This window comes from Dunckerocampus dactyliophorus, chromosome 7 (genome assembly GCF_027744805.1).
Source record: "Dunckerocampus dactyliophorus isolate RoL2022-P2 chromosome 7, RoL_Ddac_1.1, whole genome shotgun sequence".
Classification (NCBI taxonomy): Eukaryota; Metazoa; Chordata; class Actinopteri; order Syngnathiformes; family Syngnathidae; genus Dunckerocampus; species Dunckerocampus dactyliophorus.
The window spans coordinates 18273124-18290402 of record NC_072825.1 but is presented as its reverse complement, the minus strand read 5'-3'; the positions used below and the strand labels follow the sequence as shown (position 1 = coordinate 18290402).

At 40.1% G+C, this 17279-nt stretch overlaps 1 protein-coding gene across 1 annotated transcript; it reads right to left on the bottom strand.

Annotated features, from left to right (window-relative positions):
- Positions 1 to 1002: 1002 nt before the first annotated feature.
- irx4a (iroquois homeobox 4a) lies at positions 1003 to 6251 on the bottom strand. The gene is made up of 5 exons (XM_054781990.1): positions 5899 to 6251; positions 5140 to 5388; positions 4358 to 4464; positions 2822 to 3132; positions 1003 to 2045 (listed from the first exon to the last, which is right to left on the bottom strand). The coding sequence occupies exons 1-5, from the start codon at positions 5941 to 5943 to the stop codon at positions 1333 to 1335; spliced, it is 1425 nt and encodes a 474-aa protein (XP_054637965.1). The 5' UTR covers positions 5944 to 6251; the 3' UTR covers positions 1003 to 1332.
- Positions 6252 to 17279: the final 11028 nt, after the last annotated feature.

Genomic DNA, 17279 nt, shown 5'->3' with positions numbered 1-17279 from the left:
TTCCCCATTAAAATTCATCTTAGCAGGCCCTCCTCCCTCCTCTTCTCCTGCAGGACAGAGTCCCATGAGAGCTCCACTTTCGCCATTACTGTCAAGTACCCTTGACTCTTTTTTCCCCCCATTTTTTGCCCTTTTATCTGCAACAACTAATTCCACTTCCTTTGCCCTTTTCACTTCTAGACGACATGAGTGGCTACCTTTCACTTTCTTTCCAGGGGAGATTTTTTTTCTCCTGCTGTGGATGTTGTCTCAGGGAAAGTGTCAAAATGATCCTTTCCTGAACCTAATGAATGCATGGTGAATAACTGAGCAGTTGGACAGCTGCATCATGAGCCAGGTTGAGATGTTTGGGTAAAAGGGGAAATCAATGAAGTGCTGTGAAATATGTCCACCAACATCCCAATTACAGCCTGTTTGCTGGCATGAATGCATGCATCTTAGATGCCGGGCTTTCTTGGGGGCTTCAAAATGATGCAAACGCTTTATTTAATATAGTAATGATAATAACTAATGCAATAAAACTACAGATTATTAAACGCATTAAATCTACAGACTATGTGTGATAAATTAGAATATTGTGCAAAATTTGTTTGATTTCAGAAGTTCAATCCAGACTAAGACGTCAATTAAAGGCTGAGTGCGAACCAGTAGTTTACAATTGTGAACTTTCTGATAAGTTTTTTACATTTTTTGAGATATTGAATTTAGTTTTTTTTTTATCAGCTGGGAATTATTAAGAGATACATTATTATATGATACACATGATTGAATAATTCATTCTTTAAATCTTTCACTGTGTGTTGTGAATCTATAGGATATTATAAGATTGTCACTAGTGTAATTTAACTACTGAAATAAATTCACTTTTCAAATATTTGCATTATTTTTGAAATTATATTATAACGTATATATACAGGCTGTAGCACCATGGACAGCAACTCGGAAGGAACGCCACAATTTCTCCCCAGCCCCCAAAAAACATCTGTATTGTTTGGGTTTATTTTCAGTGAACACTATTGAAATTGCTTCAACTTTTGGAGCACTGTGCTTCCGTGATACTCATTGTTTTTATTTAATAGTGATTTCCAAATGATTTTTTAATCATTTATGCATGCTTATACGAAAAAAGTCAAATAAATAATAAATACTGTAAACCTCAGGGTATTTTTCCCAATATGTAAACATATTATACAATTCTATGAATTGTGTGCGTGCGTTGAAAATAATAATTAAAAAAGTGAACGGAATTTAAGTTCAATTATGTTACAGGATGTAACAGCCACAAGAGACATACGTTTGTCCTTTCAAAATAAATCGTTCTATTTGGTATTGTTACGAACAGAAGAGTTTGTTCAGAGTTTTGGGGAATGTCATGGCACTGTCTTTGGATCCCTCCTGCTGCAGAATCCCGAGGCTGCTCTTCTCCGCATCTAGGAGGGATCCTTTGGTGGCGTTGCTGCTCCAAGAGACGGTGGTGTGGGTCAGGGCCTGGCTCAAAGTGCTGTGCCTAAACAAGGGGTCGTGGAAGACCCCGTCCACCCAGTTCCTCAGTGTGGTGACGGGCGAGTCCTGCCTGTGTTCCGGGCCGGTGGCGGGTGAGGTAGCAGCGGGTGGCGGGCTGAGGGAGGAGGAGGAGGAGGGCGGTGGTTGGCACCGCAGCATACAGGACGGGTACTCAGTCTGGACCAAGGAGGTCGCGGTCTGTGCCAAAGACCAGATCCGTGGCTTTCCGTCTAATATGTGGTGCTGCGGTTGTTGGTTGTAACAAGACTTTGGCTGCGCTCTGCTCTCCGTCTGGAAATCTTCCTGGTTCGTTTTGAGGCAACTTTTGCTCAAGTCCTGCTCCCCTGCGAGGGAAACGGGACCGGTGATTTTCATGGACACGTCCTTGATGAGGTGCTCCGTGGGGCAGTCGCCTGTTGTCGTCATGTGAGGGTTCATGTGGTATCTGTGCTTCAACTCACACTCCGAACTCTCTGACTCTAGAGTGTCAAAGTCTTCCAGATCGCTCAGCTGGAGATCTTTACTAGATCGACCTCGACTGTCTGCATGGAGAAAACGACAGAAAGCAGAAAGTCAGATCGTCACTCCTTGAGTGAAAATGATATATCAAAGAAAAACCTCGTTCATTTCCATTCAAAAATAATGCTGTTCGTTTAATTAAGTACATTAACTCGTGCAGTGAGTGCTAATCAATAATAATAAATTATTATTATGGATACAGTGCATATTAAAAAGTGTCTAAATAATAACCTTTTTTTATCTGGAGGACTGCAACAAAATACGTTTTTTTTTAAGAAAAAACAACACATTTTTTTTAAATCCACTTTACTGAACTATATGAATCACAAATGTTAAGATATGATCAACTCCAGATTGAATACCATGATCAATTTAAAGCACTTGGATGAGCACATATTTGTGTGTACTGATAAGGCCTACAAAAAGTATTCAATGAAAATGCTATTGTAATAGTATAATGCATCCTCGAATTGCAAATCATATTAAATTATGAACATTGACTTTTTTAAAAATTACTATAAAACATTACATTGTGCTTTAAAACACTAACTTGCATAAACATGTTAATTGCTCCCTGTTTTTTTGTAGGAATCATTGTTCATACACTTAAACAATAAGGCTTATATTTGTACAGCATTCAAAAAAAGAAACATCACTGTCAAGACTTTGACAGAGTATTTTTGTAAAGATGTCATAAATCCCCTCAAAGCATCATGGCCATGAGACAAGAAACATCTGACAGGTTTTGCAAAACTGTTTGGAAAGAAATCCGAACCGCTCGCACTGCAGAGACACTGACCATTTTCATTACTTTCACTTTTTATCTGCTCCTCCTGGGAGCCGTCATCATCGTCGTCATATCGCTTTTCCTCTGAGCCCTTATTCCTGGGCGGCCATGTCATCTTGTTCTCTTTCTTCAGCCTCCTCCTGGCATTGGCGAACCACGTGGACACCTGCGTCAGAGTCATCTTGGTGATGATGGCCAGCATGATCTTCTCGCCTTTGGTTGGGTATGGGTTTTTCCTATGTTCCTGCAGCCAGGCCTTCAGGGTGCTGGTTGTCTCACGTGTGGCATTCTTCCGCCTTGGTCCTCCATCCATGGAGCCATATCTGCTCATGAGAGGAACACAAACACAAAGGTAATGAGATCATCTCATATTGAAATGTATTGTGCAATCTCTCTGCAGTGGTCTTTGGGAAGTACTGTAAGGTGAAGATATAACCATCTATTCTTGAACTCCACTTCCTTGATTTCCTAGCACTTTTAATACTATGATGGCCTATTAATTGAAAAAACAGGGCACCATCTAGGACCATGTGCAGTTTCAAGGTTTGCACGAAACACAAGGACAATGTGTGTTGCACATTGATGTCCTCAAAACAATCACTCAACAAAGGCCTGACAGCCACAATGACCATGACACACATTTGTCATGCATAACTTTTATAACGTGAAATAGTCCAATTTACAGGAGCAGTGTACTGTCTAGACAATTTCAAAGTGGAGTTCATCTCCCCCCACCCACTCCCACATACATATCCCTCCATTTAAAATGCACAGTGTTGATAGTCTGTCAGCAGAGAGCTGTAAAAGTCCTCTCGGGGGAGGCTTTTATGAGGCCTTATTGCTCTGTATAGCTTAGTGCAGGTCAAGCACTGCTATGGGACTCAAAAGGGGCGAGCTGCACCTTTCCTCATTCCATTTGGTTCTCTGGCAAATAAAATAGACTGTAAAATTGCTTTATGGAGTGTAATGATGAACCCTCAGGTAAAAGACAGACAGATAAAGTGGGACTGCTGAAGGCCTCTTTGTTCTTCTGAGTGCTGTATTTGCACCGCAGGAAGTTTACCCTGGAACCAGGAACTTTTGGAGGAGTCTCTTACAGCCCACTCATTGCTCATGTGCGCTCATGTCGTGTTTTGACACTTAATATTGTTAATTGAAAGCCATGTTTTGGTGAAATAAACATAAGCACTTTTCACCAATCGAAACCCGAGTAGGATGCTTTTTGAGCAGGTAATGAGCAACAACATGCAATAAGTGAGACTTAAATGTCACGCTGCGGTACACTCTCCGCATACCTAAAGTTATCGTCATGAAGGGTACAAATGGCTTAACCACACTTGCTTTCAATACATCAGCAGCTTTCTTCTTTTGTTTGTCATTCCAAAAGATGTCAGACCTTTCGTGAAACACATGCTACACATCTCCAAAGCTTATTTTAGAAAATATTACACACAAAGGTCTATCAAATACATGCGATACACAATCATTGCATTATCATGTTTTTTTTAATGACATTTGTGAACAACAACAACAACAAAATGTTGTTACCTGTCATACTGATACTGTCCTAAGGTCGGATCGTAAGGGTAGTAGGCTGTCGCTTGGGTTATCCCTGCATGTGCAGAGGCGGTGGCATCTTTTGTATCAAATGTACCCTGCAATCAATTAAAAAAAAAAAACAAAAAAAAAAAACAATTGGTTAGAAAGACTAGAATTCACGCTGACACTTGTTAATGAAAACTGGTGGCCAACAAGTATATTGTCACAATATACTGCACTGGAGCTTTTGGAACCTTGTTAGAGGGAATTGTAAAATATGTCATCTTCTTGAGGCCAACATAGAGATTATACTTTGCACATCCATTTGACTAATGTTAAGGAGTTTCTAAAAGAGAGTTAAATGTAAAAGGAGGGGGAATATGCAGGAAATGCAGGAAAAAAAGTAATTATAGTCCTCCTGCAGAGCACCTTTCATACAAAGTGCAGGTTCACAGCAAATAGAAAATAACATTCCAAACATATTAGAGCATACAAAGAGAAGTCTATTCTTTCAGACATCACATATCTTTCTGAGCTGGCCACTGATTTATTTCCCTTCTTTTTTCTTCCCATTCTTAAATATTATTCAAATCTCATAAAAATATATCCTTAATTGCCCCTGCATACTATTCACACAATTTCACGTGGGAAATCGTTACCCATTATTGAATTTGCAAACTTATGGGAAGTGATAAGGAGAATACATGAGCACAGCATGCAGACTGCTGCAGCTTTGTAGGCAGAGAGATCTCAAGGCTCCATTCATCAATGCCAAAAAAGAAGGCGCTCACCAGCGAGTAGAAAGCAGAGGCGTCCGTGCCGTATGTAACGTAGTTGCCGTATCCTTGAGTGCCCGTGTAGGGGCTCCCGTACACGCCCAGAGCGGCCGAGCTGAGCTCATGCCTGGCGGTGGCCAGCAGCCGGCTCTCATACACCGGGCAGTAGACCGGCGTCTGGCCGGACGCAGCCACTCCGGAGTCGGCGATGGATCTGCCGGTAGACTCGCAGCAAGTGGTCAGAGAGTTGCTTGTCATCAGGAACTGCATGGGGGGGATTACATGTAGAAATGATATTTGGAAAGTTTAGCACGGGACCATATTTAACAAAACTGCATTGCCGATATAAAACTAAATAATAAAACATCAGCAGTATTACGTCCACTCTGCATTAAATGCGTCGTTTTGCTCCAAATCTAATGTAACGTTAACATATAACACTTAAAGTGATAACTAAATGACTGTCCGTGGCTCGGAGCCAAAACAAAACTGCACCACACCAGCACAAACATCGCATGTGCAAAACAAGTTGTCATGTGCGTAACCAAGCTGATCATTTTCTTTGAAATTCAATACACAGGAGTTTCATATTACTCGCGTTTACTACCTCTGCATGTGCCAAACAGAATAAAAGCAACACCTTCCCCACTTTCGACAGCGTCGCTGATTCTTGAGCAAAGTGCGTAAAAAACACCAAACTCAGATCGATGAGATAATCAATCGCATTTGAAAGCCGAACGCACTTATTCAATGACGCATCATGCATTGACTTACTTGTGGAGCAGACGAATAGGGATATCCAAATTGTGGATATGACATTGTAGAGAGGTCCCCCAATATCCAGAAAGGAAGCGAGACTGAAGGTCTCCACTGTCACGCAGGCTCCTGCTGCTGCTTGACTGTACCAATTGATTGGGAAGCACAGGCTTCTTGGATGCTTATAGGGCGAAGCACAGTAGCATGTTTAATTTGTGTAAAATGCTCCGCCACTCCACCACCTTTCAAAGAAAAAAAATAAAAAATAAAACTGAGAAAACCGTGAAGCAGCGCGACTTAAAAATGTCTCTGTCGGATAAATACAAAAAATGATGTCTTTGGGCCGAATGGTAACTTTGCTGTCAGTTACATATTTTTGCGTTGTAAAAAAAAGTAGTATAAAAGACGTCAGCTGCAGAGGCAGGTTGTTTTAAAAGGATGTGGCTATGACGTCACACGCTGCTCAGTCTAAAAAATGATCAGACTCTAACTTTAATATGCTTTTTTTGCTAGGGATAACAATAACACAACTGTTAGAGAGTTAAAATGTGAAAATGGGGACGAGATGTTTTAAAAAAAATAATTACCCAGGAAGTTAGTGTTTTTGGTTAATTCATTTACAAACCCAATCAATGAATTGGCCAATCAGTGCAATGAGAGTATGCAAATATATGTATGAGGGTATTAAGTACATTGTTATCATTCCTCAGCACATGCACACAGTGCAACAATTAAATTCAGAACTTATTAGGAGTTATCAATCTATCTATCTATCTATCTATCTATCTATCTATCTATCTATCTATCTATCTATCTATCTATCTATCGTGTGTTTTTGTCATCTCCAAACTGCTTAGCACCCAAAAAAGTCAAGCTTTCTTGCCCCAGTTCATACACTGTGCTTGCTTCGAGTCCCGGGTTGAGACATGTGAAAGGCCCCGAGGGTCACTCTTCAAATTAATGATGATGTACACCCCCTCCTCCTCTTCTTCTCTCCCTCCTTCACCACCTCCACTCCTCTCCTTTTCCAGTGCACTCCAGCTGGATCTCTGCCTACCGGTGACAGCTCGATTGAGAGTGATTGATGACTATCTAGGGGACCAGGGCCAACATAATAATATGATACCGGCACCTTGCAATAATTGCTTGCTTTCATTTACAGATGAAAGAGGTAAAAAAGGGCTAGAAACCGAGAAGGCCGGTGTTTGTCTGAAGGTAACTTCTGTCTTCTATTTTTATTTTTAGGTTTTCTTTAAGTGGAAGGTTTGAAGTGTGAGAGCATATTGCCTGCATAAAACGCCTGGCACTCTCATTTATTTGGACAAATTGAATTATAGGGGGTTAGTACCTCGGAGCAAATGGTCGCATTAAGGCTGTGAACAGAGGGGGCGGGAGGGTCAAACGGGATCAGGCGGTGCTTTTTAATTTACATTAAGCCACCTTGCCCTTAACAACCACAAACCGCTCAACCATAGGCGCACACATGCTTTCTTTGCGAGCTTTCGGTGTCAACATGTTGGTTTTGGGGATTGTGAGAGCACACACTGTAGCATAATCTTATCCTGACCTTTGCTCTTGTATATGTATGGAATTAATCAGGAGATAGAAAATGTGTTAGACACATGACAAACTATACTACATACATACAGTACAAACCCCCTCCTTGGTGTGTACGGTCTACCTTTGATTATCCATCCCTTTACCCAGTGTTATCGGGCGGGTGTAATGAAATATTTAGGCACACGAGTATATGCTTTTAGACAGAAAATGAAGGCGACAGCAGGAGTTCAAGCTTGTTTAGCGTTTAAAGATTAAAAGAGTTGCTTCTTTTTTCCTTTGACAGATGTGGGGAAGGAGGGATGTTTGGACAGAGTGCAGGCATAATGAGATTCCATTAGAGAAGGACAAACTTGATTGCATTTCTTTCTTTATATTAAGCCTTTGGAGCACACTAAGGGCCTGATCTACGAAAGGTTTGCATGTATAAAAGCATGTGCAAACTTGATAGCGCACACAAAGTTGATCTACTAATAGGATGAACCAATGATTGCAAATAAGCAAAATAGCTCTCCCAATCTATTTTGTGTGTTTGCCTTCATGAATATGCAGAATATATGCACATTATCAGAAAACACAAAAATACTGGAAGGAGGCCACGCAAATGGAATTATATAACACCTGCAATGTGATTCATCAAATCTGAAACTGTTTGCGGTTGGTGCTTTTGCATCTACATTTAGCACATTTGAAAGACAGGTGCGCACCAATGGCTGCAGTCATTGTGGCGAGAAGAAGGCATATGTGCAATGACAAATGGCAGACAACATATTTGGACTGTCAGAAATAACAATCGTAAAGACATATCCGGCAGTGCCATTTTTGAGCTACTGGAAGGGCTGATTTGGAGCCAGTCACAAAAAGGAGCCATGCCATATCTCCTATGGAAAAACTCTTCGCAACACTGCATTATCATGTGTCTGGAGCATTCCAGCGCACCATCGTAGTCGGGACTGGTGTAATAACGAGCAGTGTGCCCCTGCCGTGTCCCTTACTGCAATAGTGCACAACCAGGATGGAACTTATTGGGGTAGTTTGTGTAACATTCTCATTTGAATTTGCCAAATTAATGTGCCTTACTGGTGCTGTGTTATTGTGTCAGCTACAGTAAGTATTGTAAGATTTGCTGTTGGGTGTGTGATCCATCCATCCATCCACATCTTCATTACCACGACAAGATTCAAGGTAATAAAGGGTAAAATATAAGTTTGTTACACACAATATCGTCTGATAACCGAGATAGGGTACGAGAACCGAGGCAACATTTTGGTGAACATTTTTGTCGAAAATTGAATCCTACAAAAACTGGTGGTGTTTGAAAAGCTAGCAGCCAACAACAGCAATCTATTAAGCATTCACTGTAGAGATGTTGGGAATGCTGTCAGTGGAAGAGCATTCCTCACCTTTCATTAGCACCATAATAAATCAACTCTAGATTATATACAAACAAATGGTCTATTTACTCTATTTATTCAGTGTGCAAAAATGCAAGCTCTAAGTTGTTGACATGTTATCTATTTCGTTACACATTCAAGTTCCATTTCTTCGATTTGACACAAACCCTCCAGTACTGTAACCTGAATAATAACCAGCCTTGCACTTTCAAGTAAACCTGCTAATTTGCATCTCCTTTACAACTAAACTCATATTAAAGAAAGTTCCCCAGCTACATTGTAATCACAAAACTGTCACTTTCCTGATAATCTGGCGTTGATTAATGAGTCACCATGAGCAGGGGAGTGCATGATTGCGTCTATGTGTGTGTACACATCGTGGAGGATGTGGGGTGCGAGTGGAGGACAAGTGAGAAAGATTTAGGAGGGCTGTGAAACAGTCAACTTCCCAAATTTCATTCGGTGCGTTTTAGGGTTCTTTGAGGATACCCCCACTACATGGGTAGAAGAGCAGAGCATCATGTTAATACGATGACAAAGCACCTGATCTCACATTACGAGAATGTAGTTGCAACTTTAATGCTGTGTGGATTAACAATACAATGTACAAGCGTAGCCAGACCTACTTTAACACAGGGGATACATATTCCCCCGAGCAACATGGACCAATACATCACAAACACCAATATCACATTGCAACACTGCTGTTTACAAACATGCTTTGCAGTTCAAACATAACATCAATGGCAAAAAATAATAAATTTAAGGGCCATTTGAAAAATCCAACTTCCCACAAAAGTTCTGGTACAACTCTTGTCTGTCTTTACAGTGAAATCACTTCATATTTTATGGAACCAATCAAAACTTTGCTGAGACAGAAGAGTCAAACTGTGCAGGTGATGTAATGTAATGGTCGATTCTTGGTTTAACTTGTTTAGCTTTACGCAGGTGGCAGCTAACTAGTATAAATGGATGCCACAAGCATTGTGCTCAGTGATGGAATGGCAACCGGTCCAGTGTGTATCCCGCCTCTTGCTCAACGTCAGTTAATAATAACGACAAACTTGCAATTAAATGTAATGAAAGAAAAGCATATGAATAAAAGCAACGATTGTTTAACTCATTAGTAGTACATTTACCATGGGAATAATTGAATGTGCCTTGAACAAGTGATTCACTGGAATGTGGAATAACAAACCAAGCTAAAATTGATGGCATAAAAATGTTGCATGCTCTTTTGTGCTAACAACAGTGTATAACTAAAGTTTTGTCAAAAGACAAGCATTCTATGGATTTTGGTTGGCTTTGTGGTGCCACTGAAGGCCATTTGGTCCAACAATAATATGTTAGTTCTGTATTATTCCATTGTATTTCATTTCAATGCTCCAGTGCACTAATGTCTTATGGTCCAGTGTTCCAGGTGCTGTTTTTGGCATCAACAATATAGAAAGCCAAACTGACCTCAATAGATATGGACAGCTGCACAAACTGACTCAGTCTGTGACAAGAAGCCCCGAGCTGCTCTGAGGCTTTCCAGTAGTGACCATGTTCCTCCTTCCACAGCCGTAGAAATAAGGTGCAAACATTATGTCACTCACACACACTGAAACACACACTCTCACACACAAACACACTGCTTATCCTGCAAAACATTAGACTGTCTACTGTCCTGTCTACTCATGGAGTCCAAATGGAATATTGATCTCCAACAATCTTCTCAATGTATTTCCTATTTCTTCCCTTGAACAACACAATGATTTTTCCCATTTCTCTTAGTTGGGCCCTAAAGCCCTAATGGTTTTTGCATGAGTAGAATAGTGTTCCTCATCCTCCGGGCAGTCTCTATAGAATGGGGACTCTTTTTTTCTTTTTTGCTGAAGATCTCTGAAATGCTTCTGTGGGCTGATCAATATGTTTAGTTGGTAAATTGTGCAAACTAGTCAACATTTTATTTGTTTTTCGAGCTGAGGTGGCTTTAAAAACAGTGCCCTTTTTGTTCTCTGTAAGATTATCTTGGGTAATTTCAGTCAATCCAGTGTTGTATGTTTGTATGATGTTGCCAAAATGGATATGAAAAACAAGACATTATTTTTCTCATAAAAAGTAGCGCGCGGACCTTAGGTTGGACCCCGAGGTTGAAAAATTATAACCTTTACCCGTAATAACCAGTACTAACCAATAATAACTCTTGTGTATTTCTGGATTTTTTGGATCCTTGGTTTATTCACTGGGGTTTATTCACTTGGTTTATTCACTGGGGTATGCACTCATGTTTTGTCAAACATGAGTGCATACTTGTTGCATAATAGTATGCAATAATCTAACATTACTTACAGTAATACAGTATAAGCAAATGGAAGTTAACTCTGGTTGAGGTAAAAAAAAAGGATGCATTCATTCATTGGCATTCACTTATCCATTTTCTGATCACAGGTGAGCTGGAGTCTTTGGACATGAGGTGGGGTACACTAGACTGGTTGCCAGTCAATCACAGGGCACACATATTATAGACAACCATTCACATTATGTCTGGGTAGATTCTCAGTCATCCAGGTAATGGAAATCCGTCAGGATTTAATTGCTGTGATCGTCTGCTTAAAACCAATGTTGTAACATCTCTCCCCCAATGATTGTCTCATTCCACGGGACGAGTGGCCACTAATGAGCTGTTTTGTCACCAGGCAGACGAACGACATATTGTTATGCAGGACGATCATTCGCCAGCCATGCAACACCCGGCAACACCTGGCAACAACCACTACATCAGCTCTTTTGTGACCACCACCAGGGCAAACACCCACAAGGGACATAAACAGGGAGACTGAAGAAGCTTTTTGGATTGAAGGTGAAACATATTCAACGAACGCGAAGAGTCCAGTTGCCTCAATTCAACCTTTGTGGATAACCATTGACTGAAACTCACACCTATCGGCAATTTAGTCTCCAATGAAATTAACCTTACAACACGTGGTTTTTTAGCTAAACCCATACCAGCATCGGGAGAACATAACAATTCCACAGTAGGTCCAAGCCAAGATTAAAACCGAGAATCTTCGTGCTGTGAGGTTGCCTTGCTAACCACATGCTTCATGGTGCTGCCGGTAATACACTGGTGTCCAAAAGTGTTTTTCCCCTTCCTGATTTCCAATTTTTTTTGCATGTTTGTCACACTTAAATGTTTCAGATCATCAAACAAATTTAAATATTCGTCAATGACAACACAACTGAACACAAAATGCAGTTTTTAAATGAAACGTTTTATTATTAAGGGAGAAAGAAAATCCAAACCTACATGGTCCTGTGTGAAAAAGTGATTGCCCCCTGAACCTAATAACTGGTTGGATTGTGATAACTTACAATGAGTCTCTTACAGCCCTGTGGAGGAATTTTGGCCCACTCATTTTTGCAGAATCATCATAATTCAGCCACATTGGAGAGTTTTCGAGCATGAACCGCCTTTTTAAGGTCATGGCACAGCATCTCAATAGGATTCAGGCCAGGACTTTGACAAGGCCACTCCAGTCTTCATTTTCAAGTCTTCATTTTGTTTTTCTTCAGTCAGTCAGAGGTAGACTGGCTGGTGTGTTTTGGATCATTGTCTTGCTGCAGCATCCAAGTTGGTTTCAGCTTGAGATCACAAACAAATGGCCGGACATTCTCCTTCAGGATTTTTTGGTAGATAGCAGAATTCATGCGTTCCATTGATCACAGCAGGTCTTCCAGGTCCCGAAACAGCAAAACAGCCCCATACCATCACACTACCATCACCATATTTTACTGTTGGTATGATGTTCTTTTTGTAAAATGCGGCATTACTTTCACGCCAGATATAATGGGACTCACACCTTCCAAGAAGTTCAGATTTTGTCTCATGAGACCACAGAGTATTTTCCCAAAGGTCTTGGGGATCATCAAGATGTTTTTTGGCAAAATTGAGATGAGCCTTAATGTTCTTTTTGTTCATCAGTGGTTTTGGAACTCTGCCATGCAGGCTGGTTATGCACAGTGTCTTTGTTATGGTGGAGTTATGAACACTGACTTTAACTGTGGCAAGTGAGAACTGCAGTTCTTTGGTTGGTTGTTGTGGGGTCTTTTGTGACTTCTCGGATGAGTCGTGGCTGTGCTCTTGGGGTAATTTTGGTTGGTGGGGAAGGTTCACCACTGTTCTATGTTTTTGCCATTTGTGGATAATGGCTCTCACTGTGGTTCACTGGAGTCCCAAAGCTTTAGAAATGGCTTTATAATCTTTTCCAGACTGATAGATCTCAATTAATCTCAGTTAAATTATGTTTTAACAGGGGGACAATCACAGGAGGCCATGTAGGTGTGCACTATTTTTTTCTACCTTAAGAAAAAAAAAATCATTTCAAAACTGCATTTTCAAAAAACAATTGGATAAGCGGCATAGAAAACAGATGGATGGATGGATCTGAAACATTTAAGTGTGAAAAACATACAAAAAATAAGAAATCAACAAGGGGGCAAACACTTTTTTACACCACTGTGTGTTTGCATTCTTTTAAACACAGTATATTATTATTTTGGCTATTCAACTGCATTACCCTATCGCATCGTGTTAGTACCCAGAAGAATGGGCATTATGCCAAGCAAAGATCGTTTTTTGTTTCCAAGTGCACCTTCTGTTTTTTTTTTTAACCATATTGTGATTGTCTGACAGAAATCACCCATCTGTCTGTCTGTTTTTCTTCAGCCGCCTCTCCTTCTCACTGTTCTGCCTCTTCCTCCACTCTAAGAGGTTTAACATGTCCAAGTTCTCTCACTCATCCATAATTGATCAACACAATGGGAGCATCTCTGCTGCACTTAGTTAACTAGCTATCTTCAGGTGTTCCCCTAGAAACTGGCCGGTGCATAAAACAGAAAGAGGAACTGTATGTAGCCCTAAAAACGTGGAACCGATGTCTTGTAAATCTTAGCCTTGGGTCCTTGTTCACTGGTTGTGTTCTTAGATTCCGGATGTTGATGCCCAACCATTACATGATACATGACATAGGTGACACAGTCAAATGTCTTGTAACACAAGTGTGACATCGAAGAGAGATCCTTTATGCTGTCAAGTAATGCATATGTATCTTTTTGTTGGTTTTATGTTTTGTTATTTTAGTTACTTTGCAGTTCTTTGAGGAGGGAAGGGTTGGGGCCATTTGCATGGGCCCTTTTTTACAACAACATTTTGAAGATTAAACATAGCTCTAGAAGTGGAAGTTTTTAGAAAATAAACATGAACACATCGTGAGGCAATATCTTTTCTCTGAAAAGGTGTGTATTGTAGATTTTAACACCTATGTCCAGATATTTCAAATATGGGTCATGGGTGAGCTGGTGCCTATGCCAGGTGACTTTGGGTGAGAGGCGAGTTACACCCTGGACTGTTTACCGGTCAATCAGAAAACACAACGTCATTGTCATGGATTTAAATTAACATGTATTTCACAAAACTAGACCGCTGCATTTAACCAAAGCTATTATTTACAGCAAACACAAACCACAAACCAGTGATCAATAGAGGAAATTAGATTCTTTGCTCACATTTTACAACATGCTATGTTGACGACAGTTATAACTTGTGGAAAATGGAAAACTGACTATGTAAGTGCGCTTGGGGAAAGTTCCTGGAAAACTTCATCAGAATCACGTAAGGGAAAACACTGACATAAAATTATGTTTCACGATGACCTTTGACCTAGCCAGTTCATGCACCTTGGGTTGGATATACAGTTATGAAAAAATAAACCGTTCTTTTGTTTTGATAAAAATACAATAATGTAATGCGGCTCCACCTAAATAGCAGCGCTGATTACAAATGAGAAACAGGTACTGCCTCAAAGCAGCAGAACAGCACGCCAAACAGGAAAAAGAAAACCAAAATAAGAGCACCAAACCGGAAACAATGTGAAAACTAAGGAAAGCCAAAACTAAAGTCCAACCTGTCATGTGGAACATGACATAAAGCGCTGGTTACGCAAGGGGGAGTAAGGCGTCTTCCATCAATCCTTCTAATCTAATATCGCATCTCACGAAGAATCACTCTGAGTCACATGCAGCGTTTTGCCACTTTTTCTATAACTTACAATGCATATTGCAGTATTTGTCTTATTTTGCACAAACAGTAGCTATTTGTGAACTGTATCCAGTGGCAACACAGCAAAAGAAGCAGAATGTGTGTCATTACACGACATTAGTTTGAGAGACGAGCTGCTGCCCACATCTGTATTGGTTAATATCGGTATTAGTAATTCAGTACTTGACAATATCGGATATTGGTAAGAAAGCCAATATGGAACATCTCTGTACAAGAGTCATCAATAACAAGAGTCAACCAAAGTAAAAGTGACATTAAGTGTTCATTTGTCATTTATAATAATTTATATGTTTTCTGTATGTAATAATATATTTTTGTAAAGATTTTTGGATGTCAGGGAGAAATGAATTGGATTCACATGATTTCTTCATTATTATTATTTATATTATTTCATTTTTTGTCGTACTTTTTGGAACAGATTATTAACGAAAACAGGAGTTTCAGTGCACTACATTTATAGCTGACGATACACATCAAAGCAAACAAAAAATGATAGTATTCTCCCAGGGTTCAATTTGAACGTTCCAGTGTGTTCCCTCTTGATTAATTTGCAGGATATTAAGCACCAGCAGGTTGCAGCTAGTGGAAGTTATTTTAGCTTCAGGACAAATTTCCCAACCAGACTCATACATTTTGTTCATCTCAGGAATTTTATTGGGAAAGATATTGCAGCTGTCATTGACTGTTAGTATATTTGGACACAAAACTCAACAACAATCTGCCTACTTGCAGCATCTTGCAAACCATTTCATTCACTCATGTCATTACTGAGTACTTAATTCAAATGTGTGGTGTTCATAATTACATTACGCTGAGGGAAGCATTTGAAGTGCATTTAACAAAAAAATCCTGATATAATTATTATTCCAGTTCCTTTTCCCTGCCTGGTCATTTTTAAGGAAGGGAATTGAAAATGGTGTGGCTGGCTGGACAAAAAGGACTTGCCAATCACCTTTCTGCCTGAATGTGTCCTACCTAGTGTGTATGTGTGCACGTGTCACAGGCTCAGAGCCATCATGTCTGACACTGGAATGACACTGATCGCGGTGTGATGCTTTCACACCCAGGGGGCCAGGTGGCTGCTCTCTCTGTCATGACCAACCGAGGACTCCCTTAACACCTGCGACCAGCACCAGTGTGGCCAAAGCGACTGCAGCCATACAGCACCACCAGTTATTGAATTCCCTTTGCATTTTCAATTTTGCGGCAAACGTGTTGGATTCTATAACCATACAAACTGTTTGACAAGTTCTTTCTACTTTTAGGACATTTTGTAGAAATGAGCTTTAGAAGATCCCTTTTAGTTAGGATTAAAATGCACTATATGGACAAATGTATTGAAACACCTAGTCATTGCACCTATTTGAGCTGGAAATAGAAGAACATTTTTGTGGGATAACTTTCTATAAGACTTGTGTGTGTATGTGTGTGTGTCTTTGGGAATTTGTGCCCATTGATCCAGAAGAATGTTTTTAAGTTCAGCGGTCACTGATGTTGAACGAAAGTTCTTCCACAACAAACTACAAAATACTTCATGGACCTTGCTTTGTGCACTGGGATACGGTCATGCTGGAAGAGAAAAGGACATTGACAAAACTGTTCCCATATAGTTGAAAGCATATAATTCTCCAAAATGACTTGGGGATGACAAATAATTAGGGAGAACAAAGCATCCGACCCCAACATTTGATTGGTTGAATAATTGAGTAAAAGCCGATTGTGATAAATAATAAGTAAGCAAGGACTTTTAAAGAGGCTTTATTACTTGAGTTAATTTTTTTCATGTTTTCCTTTTCCACTTATGAGCTTATTTTGCCTGTTTTACAAATGAAAGGGCCAGGTGTGACCCTATGTTCATCAGCTTCCTCTATCACTCCATTTTTTTCTAAAGAGCTGCTGATCCACGTGGATATTATAAAGTCATGATCCCCGTTTCAATATTCACCTACATAATATAGCTAGTACATCAGGCAAAGCCGTGTTACGGGATAGAGAATGTGTTATAAGCCGTGATTATCTTCCTGAGGACGCTGCAGCCAAGGCAGGCACTTACAATTACTTATTCATAATGCAGCCACTGAAACACAAATGCACTTTATTGTCTCATTCTGCATCTTATTTTACCCATAAACCAGAAAATGGGTTGGTTTCTAATGAAAGACCCATGTTAATATCAAGGCAGATAAGGGCTGGCATGTGCAGATGGGAGCACTATGTGGAAACCCAATCACAAGTTCCTTCAATCACTCTAAACCTGAACAAGAGGGAATGGATGCATTTGAATATTTTCCTCTACCTGAAAGTATTAAAACTATACAAATTTAATAGCTATTTAACATGTAGTT

Excerpts from the sequence above, each read along its gene's own strand:
- irx4a (XM_054781990.1), bottom strand. The coding sequence starts at position 5,943 with ATGTCATATCCACAATTTGGATATCCCTATTCGTCTGCTCCACAA. Across the intron at positions 5,389-5,898 it reads CCTATTCGTCTGCTCCACAA|TTCCTGATGACAAGCAACTC; the intron begins GTAAGTCAATGC and ends CCCCCCATGCAG. Across the intron at positions 4,465-5,139 it reads CCTCTGCTTTCTACTCGCTG|GGTACATTTGATACAAAAGA; the intron begins GTGAGCGCCTTC and ends AATTGATTGCAG.